Source organism: Mus musculus, chromosome 10 (genome assembly GCF_000001635.26).
Source record: "Mus musculus strain C57BL/6J chromosome 10, GRCm38.p6 C57BL/6J".
Classification (NCBI taxonomy): Eukaryota; Metazoa; Chordata; class Mammalia; order Rodentia; family Muridae; genus Mus; species Mus musculus.
This window is the reverse complement of record NC_000076.6, coordinates 79,876,715-79,892,683: the sequence shown is the minus strand read 5'-3', so window position 1 is coordinate 79,892,683 and position 15,969 is coordinate 79,876,715. Positions and strand designations below refer to the sequence as shown.

Sequence of the window (15,969 nt, the reverse complement as noted above, 5' to 3'; positions counted from 1 at the left end):
AAAAAAAAAAAAGAAAGATGCACAGGGCTCAGATGCATGCATTTATTGTGAGCCACGTGTCTCTTGTTTCCCTGAGCCACGTGTCTCTGGTGTCCCCTCAGGATGTCATGTTACCATTTGTGATGTTTTCGATCCACATCCGGTAGGATGACACTCGGGTATAGACGCCCGGCTTTTTGCCATTGCCACAGACGCGAGAGCCCCACGTAACCACACCTTCGACTGCATCCCCGCACACTAGAGGGCTGCCGGAGTCTCCCTGTAGGGCAGGGCCACTAGTGACATGCCCACCCAATAGCCAGCAAGAAACTGACTCCCAGAAGCTCCTGAGATTCCTGAACCCCACCCTTCCCACAAGCCAGGCCCCCTAGCTAGCCTCCACAGCCCCTCAACTCCACCCACCCACACCACATCACCCAGACTGTGTCCCTCACCCTGCAAGTGTCCCTGCGGTTGCTCTCTGCACACATCATGTTAATGGTGACTACCCCGTCATGGTACGTGCGCAGATTGCAGGTTGTCCGGTTCATGATTGACACTCTGAGTTGATGCAGGACATCAGGCCTGCGTCCTGCATGGGTGACCACACCCCAACCAGCCACGTCGCAGAGCGTGCCGGGTTCCACTTCTTTGTCCTCGTATTGCAAGGGTAGGGGTCTCACGTGGGGACCCAACGAGGCATTCTGGGATAGCTAAGGGTGGGAGGGGCAGAATGTCTGAGTAGGGGCAGAGTCAAGAAAAGAGATCTGAAGCTGGGGTGGCGGACAGGGATTCTGGTGCAGAAGGTAGGGTCGAGGCTAGACTCTTGAGTACAAAGGATCCAGCTCTCTCACCTTAAAAAGAATGAGGTCGTCCTCAAGGCTGTCAGGTCGGCTGCCCGGGTGAGGCACTACACTCTGCACATCATACCATCGCTTGTAGGGTTCAGGGGCGGACAGGGAGTGGGCACCCAGGAGCACCTGCACAGAGTCGTCATCCGTCCTGGGGACAGGACAAGGGCGCATCTCAGATCCACGTCCCAGCCTCCCGAGGCCCCGCTCCTCCCACCCCCATCCCACCCCTGCCACTCACACTCCATCCATGCAGTGTGCAGCACTGAGCACCCACTGCTCGTCCAGCAGGGTGCCACCGCACACGTGTGTGCCGTTCACTTGCACGGAAGCCATGTAGGGCCGAGCATGGGCTGCGGCCTCCTGGCCACCCAGAATCCGGCCTCGGGGCTGTGCTGCTGAGGAGGGTAGGTGTATTGTAAGGGTTGGGGTGGGTTGCACCTAAAGAGAACCCACTCTGACCACAGACACCTCCAACCCAGTTGCCCCAGACCCAAAAGCGATCTCAGTAAAGTGCATTTCCGAGGGGCTGCAAATTCAGGGGCCTGTGGGTGGTTTACACCCCTCAAGACCACAGTGAACCTGCAGTAGGCTGAAGACAACTTGTAGCGATCACTTTCTTCATCAAATGGGTGTTCAGGCCCTTTAACCAGCTGACCCTTCTCGCTAGCCCTAAGGTGAATTTTAGTTCTTTAATTCTGTAAAGTATACAGATTTCAAATCCAGATTCTTGCTGTTGATAAAAGCTCTGAAACCAGAAGGCTCAGATTACAGATTAGTAATTTGGAGAGTGTTTCACTGCAGGGGACTCCTGCTGTGCTGGCCCACCAAGGGGGCTGCTGTGTCAAACTGGTCCCTCCCTGGTCCACTCACCACATACAGCCGCTCCCAGGATCACCAGAGCCACGAAGTACACGGAGCTGTGCATTCTGACAGCAGGCACTGACCCAGCAGGCTCTCAGGGCTGTTTTATGGACTCCTGCCTCTTACCTCCTGCCCCTTGCCTGGTGGGCAGAAAACCAACTAGGGAAGGGGAGTCTGCACTTTCGGTGTGTCAGCCCTTCTGGGACAGATGATGTGAACCTGTGAGGTGCAGGGGGCAGGGCAAACCCTCCTCTCCCTCCTGCATGGCACCCTGACCAGTGCCCACTCTCAAGGTAGGCATACACAAGGCACAACGAGAGCAGAGGATGGACCACCTGTTGTCCTGGCCCAGTGAGTATCCTTCCAGCCATGTGTCTGTCATGGTGTCTGTTAAAACCAGAGCAGCAGGAGGTCGGTTAGTAACACCCTCCACCCCATCATCTCTCCCTCCTCTTTCTGCCTTCAATTTGGAGAGAAGGTTGCTTGACAGTGGGGGAAGGGCACTTAACTCCTTTGTCCTCATTCCTGTGTCTGTGGGGTCTCACACCTCAGCAAGCAGAGTGTTGCCATGAGGTTTCATTTCCTGTGAATTCTGCCTTCAGGTTTGGCTTGATCCAGGCGCAGCCTCTGTCCTCACCAGGCTCTTCCCTATTGTGGTTATGGGGACCTTGACTATAAAATCAGACCCTCATGCCAATCAAAGTCTTGTTTGGCTGAGCCCAGGTCGCAAGCTCTTCACAAAAAATAATCCTGAGGGTGGGTTCTAGAGGGGAGAGATTGGGGCAAGAAGGATGGGAGCTTGGGGGCTCAGCTCAGCCATTCCCTGTCTTTAGAGGTGACATGATGTTGTAGATGTGTTGTCCACAGGACATCTTGAGCCCCAGGACTGTCATTATAATCAGAAGCCACCTGGGTGGCACACTTTCAACCCCAGCACTCAGGAGGTGAAGACAGAAGAATCTCTGTGGCCGGGCAATGGTGGCACACGCCTTTAATCCTAGCACTTGGGAGGCAGAGGCAGGCGGATCTCTGAGTTCTCTAGGCCAGCCTGGTCTACATAGTGAACTCCAGGACAGCCAGGGCTACACAGAGAAACCTTGTCTCAAAAAAACATCAAGAAGGAGGAGGAGGAGGAGGAGGAGGAGGAGGAGGAGGAGGAGGAGGAGGAGGAGGAGGAAGAAGAAGAAGAAGAAGAAGAAGAAGAAGAAGAAGAAGAAGAAGAAGAAGAAGAAGAAGAAGAAGAAGAAGAAGAAGAAGAAGCAGCAGCAGCTCTGTAAGTTTGAGAAGAGCAGAGCCTGGGTCACATAGTGAGTTCCAAGAAAACCATGGCTGTTGACTCAAACAAAACAAAACAGAATCAGAAGCCCTTTAGCGCAGAACCAGATTGTGAAAACAGGAACCTAATAAATTATAACAAAATTTGGCAGCCACCCAGGGTCATGCAGCTTGGGACACTTCAGTAAACAACTCCGAACTTCCACAGACTTGGAGCCCTGTCCTGGGAGGGGTGGGAGAGGGTGGGGAAAGGTAGGGTGGGTAAAAGAAGCCATTTAGGGAGCACCTGGGACAGAGCTATGGTGTCTACCACTCCAATGTAACAGGAAAGTGGATATCATCACCATCATCATCATCACGTTTGTTTGAGACAGGGTTTCTCTGTGTAGCCCTGGCTGTCATGGAACTCACTTTGTAGGCCAGGCTGGCCTCGAACTCAGAGATCTGCCTGCCTCTGCCTCCCAAGTGCTGGGATTAAAGGTGTGCATCACCACTGCTTGGCTATTTTATTATTTATTATTTTTATTATTTATCTATATGCTGTATTTATTTTATTTATGTACTGTGTGGGTAAGTGTGCAGAGGGCTCGCTGAAATCCATTGTCTCCTTCACCTTCATGGCTAGCATGCTCACCTGGTAAGCCACTTCACCAGTCCTAGCTTATTTATCAGGTTATCTTCACTTTTCTTCCCCCCCCCCCACAGGTACTTAAAACTTTTATTTGTAACAAATTCCCGATTTCTTCTGCTCAAAAGTTCTTTGAGACAATTCTATCAGCCTTAGCCAATCAGAGAATAGAATCATCTGACTCGCCCATCCTGCAAATGACCCCCCGCAGATGCCGTAAGTTTTAAACTGGCCATTAAACCGGCCTGTGGTCCTATCAACCTCGGCCACGTTCATCTGGATGGACGCGTGGTCCTTGGCAGCAATGATGAGGTTGCATGCGGAGCATTTCCGAGGCACGGACAGGTCCACAAACTCGCCGGCGTCGTTCTGCATCCTGAGGCCGTCCCTGCTCACTGGTCCAGCGAGAGCGCAGAAAAGCTCACTTTTCTTAATTATGTGTAGAAGGTGTATATATGTGCCTGGTGCCCACAGAGTCCAAAGGAGGGCATCCAGTCCCCTGGAACTGGGCCTATAGGCAATAGTGAGCCACCATATGGGAGTCCAGGTCCCCTATGAGAGCAGCAGACACTCCTAACTGCTAAGCATCTCTCCAACCCTCTATTTTTCTCACTCTGTAGGCCAAGCTGTCCTCAGACTCTTGGTAATCCTCCTTTTTCAACCTCCTAAATGCTGAGACCTAGCTGAACATGGGATTTAGGAACAGAAACCAAAAGACCTGTCTGACGGACATTCTTTTGTACAAAGTGGGGGACGTGACTCCTGCCACACCTTTGCCCCAGCTTGGCTGCAGCGTCTCCAGGAGGTGAACCGTATACGAGGCATTGGCTGTGTTCTACATCCTGAAGCAGCAGACATCAGACCCAGTGTACAAAACAAAGGCTGCTTTTATTGTAGTAAAATGGAGAGGTCTCTGGTAGAGGGGGGAGCAAGGGAGCAAGGGGAGCGGGGTGGGAGTGCAGACAGGTCCTAGTTGGTCCTGCCCTCTCGGTCTTTGGGATGGGTAAGAAGGTGGTCATTATGGCTTCGGATAATGGAATTGATCCAATCTGCAAACTCAGCCACAGGGGCGAAGGCATCTGGGTACAATCCAGATCCACAGCCTCCTCGGATGAAGGAGTCAATGCCTTGGACAAGGTTGTTACAGACCAAGGGTCCGCCAGAGTCCCCCTGTGGAGGCGTCCATGTCAGAGGCTGGATCTCTAGTCATCCCCTACCCATGCTCCAGCACTGGGAAGTCCTCCCTGGGGTCCGACTACTATCCCTGCTGCTGCAGAGGGTACTTACGAAGCAGATGCCTGCCTGCCGACGTGGCACCAGAGTGCATACGTTCACACGACGGCGGCACATGTTAGTCACCACTGTCACATTGAGCTCTTGTAGCACACTGGGTGATGGTCTGTTTGTGCCCAACCTGCCCCAGCCCATGGCCAGACATGGAGTTCTGTCACCCACGCCCTGGCCCTGGGCAGGCAGCTGGGCCACCTGCACGTTGGCGTTAATGGTAGCGGAGCCATTGAGCTACAGTGGAAGACACGGGGGGGGGGGGGGGGGGGAGGCATAGAACACCAAGAAGTCACAGAGCACAGTTTATAAGAACCCTCCCCACTTTCCTTAGTACCTGACCATCAAGTGGTGAAAAAATTTAAGAACTAGAGGAAGACGTGAGTATTTTCCAAGAGTTCCCCAAGCTTCAGGGTCAGTGTGTGGAAAGGCACAAATAAGAGTTTGTTGGTTGAATACTGCTCAGAGCTTTCTGTATATTATCTCATTTAAGCCTTCAACATTCAGCCCACAGAATAGTTAATTCTCCACTGTGCTGAGCTGGAAACAGGCTCAGAGGGTGATGACTGCAGTTGACCCAGTGTGTACCTGTCCTGCAGCCTGTTCTGCAGTGCACTCTCCCTAAGCTGACCTCGGGACCTTTGCACGAGGCTCAGGTTCCTGAACTGGCAGGCCCACCTGGATAATCACAATGTCGTTCAGCAGTTGTGATGGGTCAAAGCCATTCTCGAAGATCCGCTGCACAGAGAAGGTCTGTCGAGTGCGCTCCTGTCGCCGCAGGTCATGGGCTCCCAGCACTACCTGCACTGACCGGAAATTTCTAAGGGCAATGGAGAGGGAAGGAGAATTATTGGGAATGCCCACCTGACCTCTTGACCCCAGTCTGACCCGCATGGACATTGAGGGCTAAGAGGGGAAGGAAGGGGACTCACAGGCCGTTCACACAGTGGGCTGCTGACATGACGAAGTTCCTGGCAATGAGGGTGGCACCACAGAAATGACCTCCACGCCTCTGCAGGGATGCCATGAAGGGCCAAGCATGGGGCCGGGCCGGCCGGCCACCAACAATCTCTGAGGCCAGTGCTGGGCCTGAGAACACACAAAGAAGAGTGAGCCCTGAGCTGCTGGGGCCCTCAGTGAGAACTCACAAGGCTGGCTAGGGAAACTGAGGCAGAGAAAAGACAAGGGACCTAGCCCAGGTTGCCCTTAGACTTGAGACCCAGTGCCTTCACAGTAACCACCCTCAGGCTTAGAACCCCAGTTTCCTTAGAAACCCAGTTTCCTGATCGTGGCTTTGCCATTATAAACCTTCACATCTTTTCCTGGGGTCCTGGCAGATGTGCAAGTAGATGAAAGAGATGGACCAGAGGTCAGAAGGGTGGACATGTGTCTGTTTGCACTCACCACCCAGGAACAATGCCAGTAGCATGGCAGCCAGAGTCCGGCTGGATAGTCTGCCAAGGGCCATGGTGGGCTGTGTTCTCGCGGCTCCCCACATCCCTACCTAACAGCCATACTTATAGCTGGAACCAGAGGCCGTTGTATTGCCCCATCCTGGCCACAGCCCTACTTCCTCCCTGGGACACGACAGTGGGGGTGTCATGGAGAGATGTGTGCCCCTCAGGGTCTCCATGTCAGCATCATCCATGCTGCTGAATACCAATGAAAACTCAGCAGACATCCATCTTCTTTTTTTTTTTTTTTTTGGTTTTTTTCTTTTTGGTTTTTCGAGACAGGGTTTCTCTGTATAGCCCTGGCTGCCCTGAAACTCACTTTGTAGATCAGGCTGGCCTCGAACTCAGAAATCCACCTGCCTCTGCCTCCTTCTTTTCTTTTTTTTAAAAATGGGATCTCAAAAAAAAAAAAAAAAAAAAAAAAAAAGAGCCGGGCTTGGTAGCGCACACCTTTAATCCCAGCACTCGGGAGGCAGAGGCAGGCAGATTTCTGAGTTCGAGGCCAGCCTGGTCTACAAAGTGAGTTCCAGGCCAAGGCTATACAGAGAAACCCTGTCTTGAAAAACAAAAACAAAAAAACAAAAAAAAAACAAAAAACAAAAAAAACTTAGGGCCAGGTAGTGGTGGCATGTACCTTTAAAATCAGTACCAGCGAGGCAGAGGCAGAGGCAGGTGGAGCTCTGTGAGTTTGAGGCCAGCCTGGTCTACAGATCTAGTTCCAGGATAACCAGGGCTAGACAAAGAAACCCTATCTCAAAATTAAATAAGTAAATAAATATATAAACAAACAAACAAAATCTCACGTAGCCCAGGCTAGTCTCAAACCCTTAATCCCCCTGCTTCCACCTCGTGAGTGCTGGGATGATGGTGAGCACCTCCGTGCCCACTTGGTGCCCTAATCTACAACTTATATCTGAAGGCCAATCTCTCTGCCTCAGTTTACCTCAGGTATAGTAATAACAGCAACACATACCTATAAAAGAGTTTCTGTGTGTGTGCATGTGTGTGTGAATATATGTGTGCATGAGTGTGTGTGTAGCCAGACTTGCCTGGAACTCACAGAGATCCACCTGCCTCTGCCTCCTCAGTGCTGGGACTAAGGGTGTGAACATCTATTCCCAGGACAGTGGGTCTTTTTAACCTGGGGTTCAGGACTAGACAGCACATGGCAGCCAGCTCAGCCCCTAATTTATGGCTTGCTCCTCATGACACACGGTCCTGCCTGACCTTATCCAAGCCTGGCACCCATGAGAAGGAAGTGCTGTCCTCAGCAGTTGCCTGAGTGTGGTTGCTGTGTGAGACTGAGTAACTGCTAGATCCTTGGACTTCCATTCACAGCTGCGACTGAACCATTGTTGGGAATTGGGCTGCCGACTGTAAGTCATCAATAAATTCCTTTACTATCTAGAGACTATCCATAAGTTCTGTGACTCTAGAGAACCCTGACTAATACAGAAGTTGGTACCAGGAGTGGTTCTAGAGTAACAGAAGAACAAGGATGAATCTTTTAAAATACTGGAATTGGCTTGTTGATCCACCAGCACAATCTGGAACCACACAAGGGGTGTACTCTTCTCCCATAATAGAAACAGGACCTGGGGCCCAGCCCCCACTCTGTGGTAAGCTCCCCCTCCTGTCTCTCCCAGGAGCCACAGCCAAGGCTGTTGCAAAACCAACGTCCCATCTCCAGGACGGGGCATGGGGCACGGGGCTGGGTGAAATCCAACTGACTTGAGCAGGTGGGCAGGATGCCAGGGCCCAACACCAGCCATGCTGGACTCCTCTATCCTTAGGATCCCAAGAGGAGCAGTGCCCTCCTTACCCAGCAAACTGGGCACTCAGTATCTGCCCTGTCTCCCTGTCTCCCTCGGACACATACTAACTGGTTTCCCTTCCTCCCACACAGTGAGCACCTACTTTATACACCACCCATGTCACATGGAGAGAGAGAGGTACAGGGCAAACAAAGCTACATGTCAGATTAGACTTAACCACAGCTGCACTTACTGAGCACCAGCTGTATACTATGCTCACCCATCCTGTCTGTGTACGGTTAGTGTGCCTTTAGGCTTATATTTCCAGTCCCCTGCTGTGGAACTTTAGGCCCAGAACCCCTCTATAAGTGAAGTTCTTCCTTGACCTCTGCTTAGTGTCCCCAGACCCTCAGAGGCTCTACAAAAAAAATCCCGACACAGCGATAGATGAGACGTGGGAACCCACCCCTCATGGGGTCTGGGGTTCAGTAGCAGCCTGCTTGCCATGTGTGTACCAAGCTTTGGGCTCAGCCTCAGCACTACATAAACCAGGAGCAATGGCACACAAGCCATCCCAGCACTCGGGAGGCGGAGACAGGAGGATCCGGGGCTCATGGTCTTCTTCAGCTGCGCAGGAGGTTAGAGGCTAGCCTGGGCTTACATGAGCCTGTCTCCCAAAACCAAAACAAGGTTAGAGAAGGAATACGCCTGTGGACTCCAGCCTGTCGGAATAAGCACAGCGCCACCTGGTGACTGCACCAAAAAAAGTCAGAGATCGTCCGCCTCCCACTTCTGAAGGTTCTGCCTTGAGTCCGTCCCTCTCTTACTCCTCCAGGGCTGGCTTGTGACCTCCTTCCCTTCTCCCTGGATAGCTCCAACTCCTTTCTCTACCTCTGGGGAAAGCGGGAGTTTTCCCACGTCGGCCTCTCCAGGAGCAAAGCTGTTCATTTTTCTGGCCTCTCTGTGCTCACCTCGTTTCCCTTCACCCAGCTCCTGGCTTTCCCACTGCTGTCCATCCTGCCTCCCCCACCAGGAAGCCTTCCTGTCTGCTTTAACTGGATCACAATGTTCAGGCCTCGAGATGCCCAGTGCCCCGCCCCCCAACGACGTGGAAAGAGCCAGGCCCTCGAGAAGCCTAGAGCTAGGGAACACTTCGCCATACCCCACCAGCCACAGTTCCTCATCTGGTTCTGGGATGTATCCGGGTTCTGTTTGAGGAAACTGGGGCACAGAGGTGAGAAGCTCAGGGTCATACAGGAGGACTGAACGCAGCCCCTGTGGTTCCAACATCTGTGGCTGAGGTGTGAGCCTGGGTCCCCTCCACCCTTTTCTTTTCTACATAGTGTATCCGGGGCCTCTGGCACTGAGGTTCTGGCCATAGATCCCAAGTCTATGCGGGGTAAAACAGACAGGAAACAGCTTTTAAATATGTCTCAGTTTTTATTGAGGTCATATGGAATAGGGAACAGAGCTGACTCCACTCCAGGGGGTGCTGCGTGGGTGGGTGCGTGGGTGAAAGAAAAGCCTGGAAAGGTCTAGTCCACCCCACTCCATTTTTTTCCCACTAGAGCCTGCTGGTCGCCCCAGCTTTAGGCTGCCTGGAGCGCAGAAGGGCACCTCAGGGCTCTGCGCCCCGCAGCACGTTTTGAATCCAGTCCACATACATGGACACCCGGGCGAAGAAATCAGGGAACTGGAGGGAGGCGCATTCGCGGATCACGAAGGAGTCCACTCCATGAAGAATGCCATTGCAGATCAAGGGGCCGCCCGAGTCTCCCTGAGGTAGAAGAGGGATCAGTCCCCAAGCTGACAGAAGTCAGCCAGGATGAGGGTATTTGAGTCCCACGGGATGACCAGGAGGCGTTCATTAGCTTCCTGTTGGATACAGTCTAAGTGGGCCCAAAAGGGAGGCACACAAAGGTGCCAAGTACACAGGAATGCCTGATATGTTGCACAGGCCCGGGACTGGTCGACAGATGGCTGATCGCCACAACTGGTGCTTGGAGATGGGTACAGACCATGCGTGAGAATGGGACAGACAGGCAGTGCAGCCATATTCAGATGCCCAACTTTCTCAGATGTCACTTATCCTCGAAACCCGGGCTCCGCAAAACCCTGCCCTCCAAGAGCCCGCCTCCCAGCCCATGGAGCCCACCCTCCAGGTCACCCACTAGCCCTCCTTCTAGCCCAGGCATCCCCATCTCTCCACCCCAGACATCCAGATTTCTAGGGACCCACAGTCAGCTGGGATCTGCCCCTCCGATGACCCCCACCTTCCATAAGGCTCGCCCTCCCCCACAGGCCACGGAACCGAATCATAAGCCAGCCCCACCGCAGGCCCCGTCCCAAAGAATCGCCTCGCCCTTGGACCCGCCCTTCATGGGGATCCATCACAGGCCACGCCTCCTGCGACCGAGCTGAGTACTCACGAAGCATATGCCTGCTGCCCTCCGTGGCACCAGCGTGCACACGTTGTGTTCCCGGCATAGGAAGGTGACCACCGTGACGTTCAGTTCCTGCAGCACACGGGGCGTGGGTGCTTGGGTGCCCAGGCGACCCCAGCCCATGGCCAGGCACTGGGTGCCCTGGGACAGAGTCTGGTCCTGCTGGGGCAGAGAAGCCACCGCCACCTCCTTGCCCAGGGAGGCTGTCCGGTTTAGCTATAGGAAAAAAGGACGTGAGGACTCGTCTCTTCCACTCTTTTGCCCTTTCTAGAAACCCCATATCCCCGGCGCTTGGAGTGCAGCAGCTGAATACCCTGATCTGTGCAGAGCTTCAAAACGTCTTTGGTGAACAGTCTTAGCCCTTTGGAGGAAGCTCTGTAGAGAGCTGTTGATATGTCCGGCATGGTGCAGAGTAAAGATAACAAGAGGTCACATTGAATGCTGTGCAGTGCCCAAACTCAATTCAATGCCTTAACTTTAATTCTGACCCAGACCCTTACTCAGGCTCAGTTTCCCCTTTAACTAAACACTGACCATAGCCCTAAGCCTAACTGAGCCCTACCCATGGCCTAGTCATTAGCCATAACGGTAACCAAAACTTAGCCTTACCCTTAGCTCTCAGCCTGGGCCGAGTCCAAGCAGCAATCCTAAAGTTAGCATCATGTGGACCATAGGCCATACCCCTCCACCAGGACTTAGATCGAACCCTAATTTAACCATCCTTATCCTATATCTGATCTTGGCTCTAGTAACCTTAACCCCAAACCTCAAGCTAGCCACAGGCTTAACCCCAGGCCCAGGTCTAACAGGACCACTAACCAAGCGCACCAGACAGGAAACACAGCCAGCCAGGTCAGAAGCTAAGGGACAGACCCGGGTCCCACACTATGACGGCTCCATGGTCCTAGCATGGCACACAGTAGGTTTTCCCTACGTGTCTTCTGCAGCAATGGATCCCCAGAACCCGACCTACCTGGAGGAGAAGCACGTCATTGAGGTTCTCCTCGGGGTTGTAATTGTTCTGGAAGACCTGACTGATGGTGAACTTCTGCTGCTCAGGCTCCGAGCTCAGCAGGTCGTGGGCACCCAGCACCACTGTCACAAGCTGCCAGGAGCTGCAGTGAAGGTTGTGGGATGTTGTTTGTTGTAGGGAAAGGGATGGAACCCGGATCGATCCTTCAACACGTTACCAAGTGCTCCACCCCTGACCACGCCCTCTGGGAGGAATCCAGGTGGGGCTCTACCATAACCACGCCCCCTAGTCGCTCACTGGGGGATTCTAGGCAGGTAGGAGGAACTCTACCCTGACCGTGCCCACAGACCCTTCCCTGGGGAATTCTAGAAGGGATATTTACCCTAACCACTCCCCTATCCCCTTCACTGGGGGATTCTAGGTGAGAGAAAGTCTCTGTTGAAATAATCTCCTGGAGAACGCATGGGGAAGAGCTGAGGCAGGTCTAGAGGGAGCCTTTGGAAGGGGAAGAGACTATGAGGTACCCATCCAGGGCTTTGCTGTCAGTTCAGACCTGCCACTCCCTCGCTGTCTCCTGAACTCACATGTCCTGCAGGCAGTGGGCGGCTGTCAGCACGAATCTCGGGTGGATCAGGGTGCCACCACAGAAGTGGCTCCCAGGGAACCTGCTCAGCTGCAGGGATGCCACATAAGGCCGAGAGTGGGGCCGAGCCTCGTGCCCACCTACAATCTTGGAGGCCTGGACTGCGCCTAGGGGAAGTAGGTGTCAGGAATGCAGCCTGAAGGGTTCCAGCCATGAGAGCCACAGTCTGTTCTACCTATGGTTTTAAAGTGACCTGTGCCTGGGGAGGAGTCGGGGGCTGACTTGAGTCTACACGTATTATTTTGTTTTGAGATAGTGTCTCACACTGTGGTCCAGGGTGGCCTTGAACTCAGCGAGATCTGCATGCCTCTGCCTCCCAACTGCTGGGATTAAAGATGTGCGCCATTCAGCTTGGCTGGTAATTCCTGATTCCCTGGAAATTCCTCCCTGCAGTGAGAGTCCGTGGGCGGCACACATACAGTAAGAACCCATCAAGGGCTGAAGCTGGTGTTGGGTTCAGTGGGTAGAGTCGTGGCTTACACGCACAAAGCCCTAGGTCCCACATCCAGTGCCACAGAAACACAGCATGGGAGCTTGCTACCCCAGTACTGAGATGAGGCATGAGGGCCAGGAGGTCAAAGCTGATTTGCTATAATGTAGCAAAGGCCAGCCTGGGCTACTTAAGACTCTGTCTAAAAAAGAACCCTAAAACAGAAGGAAAGCAGTCAATGCCCCCTCTCATTCTTTCCTTCCCAAGCATTTAACCAGGGGATGCCCTGACCTTCCCAGCTATTCTAGGAAGGTGCTGGTTAATGAACAGCTCCCCACCCCCCCACCCACACACACACTCACCACCAACCACCAGGGCAAGCAGCAGGAAGGGATGGATCCCCTTGGGGGATGGGTAGCTTCCAGCCATGGCCAGGCTCCTGGCATCCTGCTTGCTGGGGCCCTCTTATAGCCCAGCTCTGCCGGGAGCCGTTGAACAGTGGCTAAAGGCTGGGCTGTGGGTCCCACTTCCTCCTTCCAGTTTGGGGGCCCAGGAATGTTTGCAGTAGGGCAGGACGCAGGGGGTCTCTCTGGAGGCACAGGAAGCCCTCTGCCACCCAGAGCGTGCTGAGGGTCCTGGGACAAGCCACTTTAGTACCCACTCAGCTATGATCCACAGATCCTGTGATACACCCCCCATCGATGACCCTCCCCATTAATAACCTGCCTAGATTTTACTTTGGGAGTTCATTATTTCTCCTCTAATGTTGTAGTGTGTGTGTGTGTGTGTGTGTGTGTGTGTGTGTGTATGTGTGTTCATTTTAAACAGGGTTGCATGTAACCCTGGCTAGCCATGAACTCACCACGTATCCAAGGTTCCTTCTGCCTCAGCCTCCTGCACGCTCGGATGACAAGTATGCACTTCTGCACTGGGATAATTTCCTATTCTTTTCTCTTTACTGGTTTTTTTTCATATAAATATATATATTGTGTGTGTGTTTTATTTCTTTTTAATTTATATATCTTAAATTTTTTAATCTTTCTTTCTCTCTCTCTCTCTCTCTTTCTTTCTTTCTTTCTTTCTTTCTTTCTTTCTTTCTTTCTTTCTTTCTTTCTTTCTGCATAGGCATGTGTGGATGCACATGCATAGAGTGGCCTGAGGTTGACACAAGGTATCTTCCTCAGTGACTCTCCACCTTATATTGAGGCAGGGGCTCTCTCTAAGGTTTCAGTCAATCAGCTCTCTAGCTTGTTGGGGGAGAGGTGTCCCTGTCTTCTTCTGGGCCTCCTTACACAAATGCTCGGAAATACAGGAGGCTGTCTCCGCTGTGGACACGGGTTCTGGGGACTGGAACTGCAGCCCTCCCTTCTGCCATAGTGCTTTACCCACTGAGCTATCTGGCCCTTTCCCTCCCCATCCACCCCTGTTTATTAAATCCCAAACCAACATCAATCCTCCTGCCTCTGTGCTGGGATCACAGAGCAAATATATTCATTTATTATAAAATAGTCTAGCACAGCAATGGTGGCACACGCATTTAATCCCAGCACTCAGGAGGCAGAGGCAAGAGGAGCTCTTGTGAGTTCGAGGCCAGCCTGGTCTACAGAGCGAGTTCCTGGACAGCCAGGGCTACACAGAAACCCTGTCTCAAACCTAAAAAAAAAAAAATCAATAAATGAAATAGTCTAAACCCATAGAACACTGGGATACAGCCAAGTATTGAGCACTTGCTTAGGCTGCATAAGGCCCTGAGTTCCATCCCAGGAGTACAAAGTTAATGCATTCATTCCTATATGAACGAACTTCTCCATGTGTGCATGTGTGTCGTGTCTGCACAGCGGGTCGGAGGATAACAGTCAAGAGTAAGTTCTCTCCGTCCACTGTGTGAGTCCCCAGAACTGAACAGAGACCCTGAGGTTTGGCAGCAAGCGCCTTTCCCCACTGAGCCATCTCAGTGGCTCATAAATAAGGAAGGAAATTCATTAAGTTAAAAGAATAAACCACACGAAGAGAAAGAAACCACAGACCTGGGGGGCTGGAAAAAAGGAAAAGAGAGAAAGAAAAGGTTGTGTGGTTTCATTTTGAAATGAAGCCTTGCCGCTGGCAGAGGTCCGCAGGCTTCCGGGACTTGCCTCTCTGTTCCCGGACTTCTTACACAACACAACGGCTGCATGACTCTGGACCATCGGACCATCGCCAATCCTTCCCCCGCCCCTTCCTGCTTGAGGCCATGACCCCGAGTCCTCAGCATCTTTTGTGCACTTCAGGGTTCCCTGGGTGGTAGAGTCCCCAGCGTCCCCGCTCTTCAGAGAGAATGCACTGAGCTTCTACACCTGGTTCTGTCTCATGCTACTCAGGAACCATGATGTGGGCTATGTCCTGGTCAGGGCTAAGTGCACCTCTGAGAACTGTCTATTTATTCGTCCCATCATTTTAAGACAAGGTCTCATGTAGCCCAGGTTGGCTCCAGATTCCCTACGGAACTGAGGATGACCTGGAACTCACTCTGTAGACCAGGTTGGCCTCAAACTCAGAAATCTGCCTGTTTCTGCCTCCCAAGTGCTGGGATTAGGACCTTGAACCTCCTCTTTCAGCCTCTTGGCTGTTGGAATTACAAGGAAGAGTATGAACTCAGCCTCCTGCCCTTGCTCTGAACCTACCCATGATCCTTCAGTGCCTGACTGACAGCCAAACTCCTCAGCTAGGCCATGTGTCTGCAAGAGTCCACTTTCCCCAACTGCACATGGAGATCCCGCCCTGGAAGACTCTGAGTGCCCCTCCCCCACCTGTCCCCTGCAAGCCACTGCTTCCTCTTTCTCCCCAGGACCATCAGTTAGAGGCCTTCTTTCAACACTAGAATTCCCAGGGGTTCATGCAAGCTCCTCCACTATTGACAGGGAAACTGAGGCTCAGGGCTTGTCCAAGTTTCTCTGCCCCCCTTTTGGGCTTCTGTACCCTCAGACCCCTGAAGTGTCATGACTGTGTGGGACTTACCTGGGCTCTGCTACCCAGGAACTGTGGCCAAGAGCTGCTCCCTGAGGATTGATCCACCCCTTCCCCTGGACACGGGTGGATGGTGACACCTTGGGCCTGTATGAGCCACTCTGACCTTCTTCTCTGTCATTTGTTTATTTTTTTTTTTTTTGAGACAGGAACATGGGGTCTCTCTGTGTAGCCCAGGCTGGCTTCAAACTCAGAGATCTAACTGCCTCTGCCTCCTGAGTGCTGGGGCTAAGGGCGTTGCCACCACCGTCCAACTCTTGTGCATGTTTTTATAAACAGTCACCTGTAATCTAGACTGGCCTGGAACCCTATATAGACAAAGATTACCCTGAACTTTTAATCCTCCAGCCTCTACTTCCCGAGTGATAGGACGACAGGGGTGACGTG

At 52.6% G+C, this 15,969-nt stretch overlaps 3 protein-coding genes and 1 pseudogene across 5 annotated transcripts; all 4 read right to left on the bottom strand.

Annotated features, from left to right (window-relative positions):
- Window positions 1-28: 28 nt before the first annotated feature.
- On the bottom strand, window positions 29-1,831 carry Cfd (complement factor D (adipsin)). 3 transcript variants are annotated; one of them, NM_013459.4, is made up of 5 exons: window positions 1,704-1,831; window positions 1,072-1,228; window positions 834-981; window positions 435-692; window positions 29-259 (listed from the first exon to the last, which is right to left on the bottom strand). In NM_013459.4, exons 1-5 carry the CDS (start codon window positions 1,756-1,758, stop codon window positions 98-100), a joined length of 780 nt encoding a protein of 259 aa, NP_038487.1. In that variant the 5' UTR covers window positions 1,759-1,831; the 3' UTR covers window positions 29-97. The 3 variants fall into 3 exon arrangements, with proteins under 3 accessions (NP_038487.1, NP_001278844.1, NP_001316470.1); NM_001291915.2 differs by having other exon boundaries at window positions 1,072-1,225; NM_001329541.1 differs by lacking the exon at window positions 1,072-1,228.
- Window positions 1,832-3,669: 1,838 nt separating this feature from the next.
- Gm19810 lies at window positions 3,670-4,017 on the bottom strand (annotated as a pseudogene).
- A 450-nt stretch (window positions 4,018-4,467) lies between these two features.
- Window positions 4,468-6,372, bottom strand: Elane (elastase, neutrophil expressed). Its single transcript, NM_015779.2, has 5 exons — window positions 6,286-6,372; window positions 5,814-5,970; window positions 5,560-5,701; window positions 4,885-5,118; window positions 4,468-4,767 (listed from the first exon to the last, which is right to left on the bottom strand). The coding sequence occupies exons 1-5, from the start codon at window positions 6,347-6,349 to the stop codon at window positions 4,567-4,569; spliced, it is 798 nt and encodes a 265-aa protein (NP_056594.2). The 5' UTR covers window positions 6,350-6,372; the 3' UTR covers window positions 4,468-4,566.
- Window positions 6,373-9,509: 3,137 nt separating this feature from the next.
- Prtn3 (proteinase 3) lies at window positions 9,510-13,017 on the bottom strand. Its single transcript, NM_011178.2, has 5 exons — window positions 12,942-13,017; window positions 12,091-12,256; window positions 11,507-11,648; window positions 10,519-10,749; window positions 9,510-9,866 (listed from the first exon to the last, which is right to left on the bottom strand). The coding sequence occupies exons 1-5, from the start codon at window positions 13,006-13,008 to the stop codon at window positions 9,708-9,710; spliced, it is 765 nt and encodes a 254-aa protein (NP_035308.2). The 5' UTR covers window positions 13,009-13,017; the 3' UTR covers window positions 9,510-9,707.
- Between the last annotated feature and the right edge of the window lie 2,952 nt (window positions 13,018-15,969).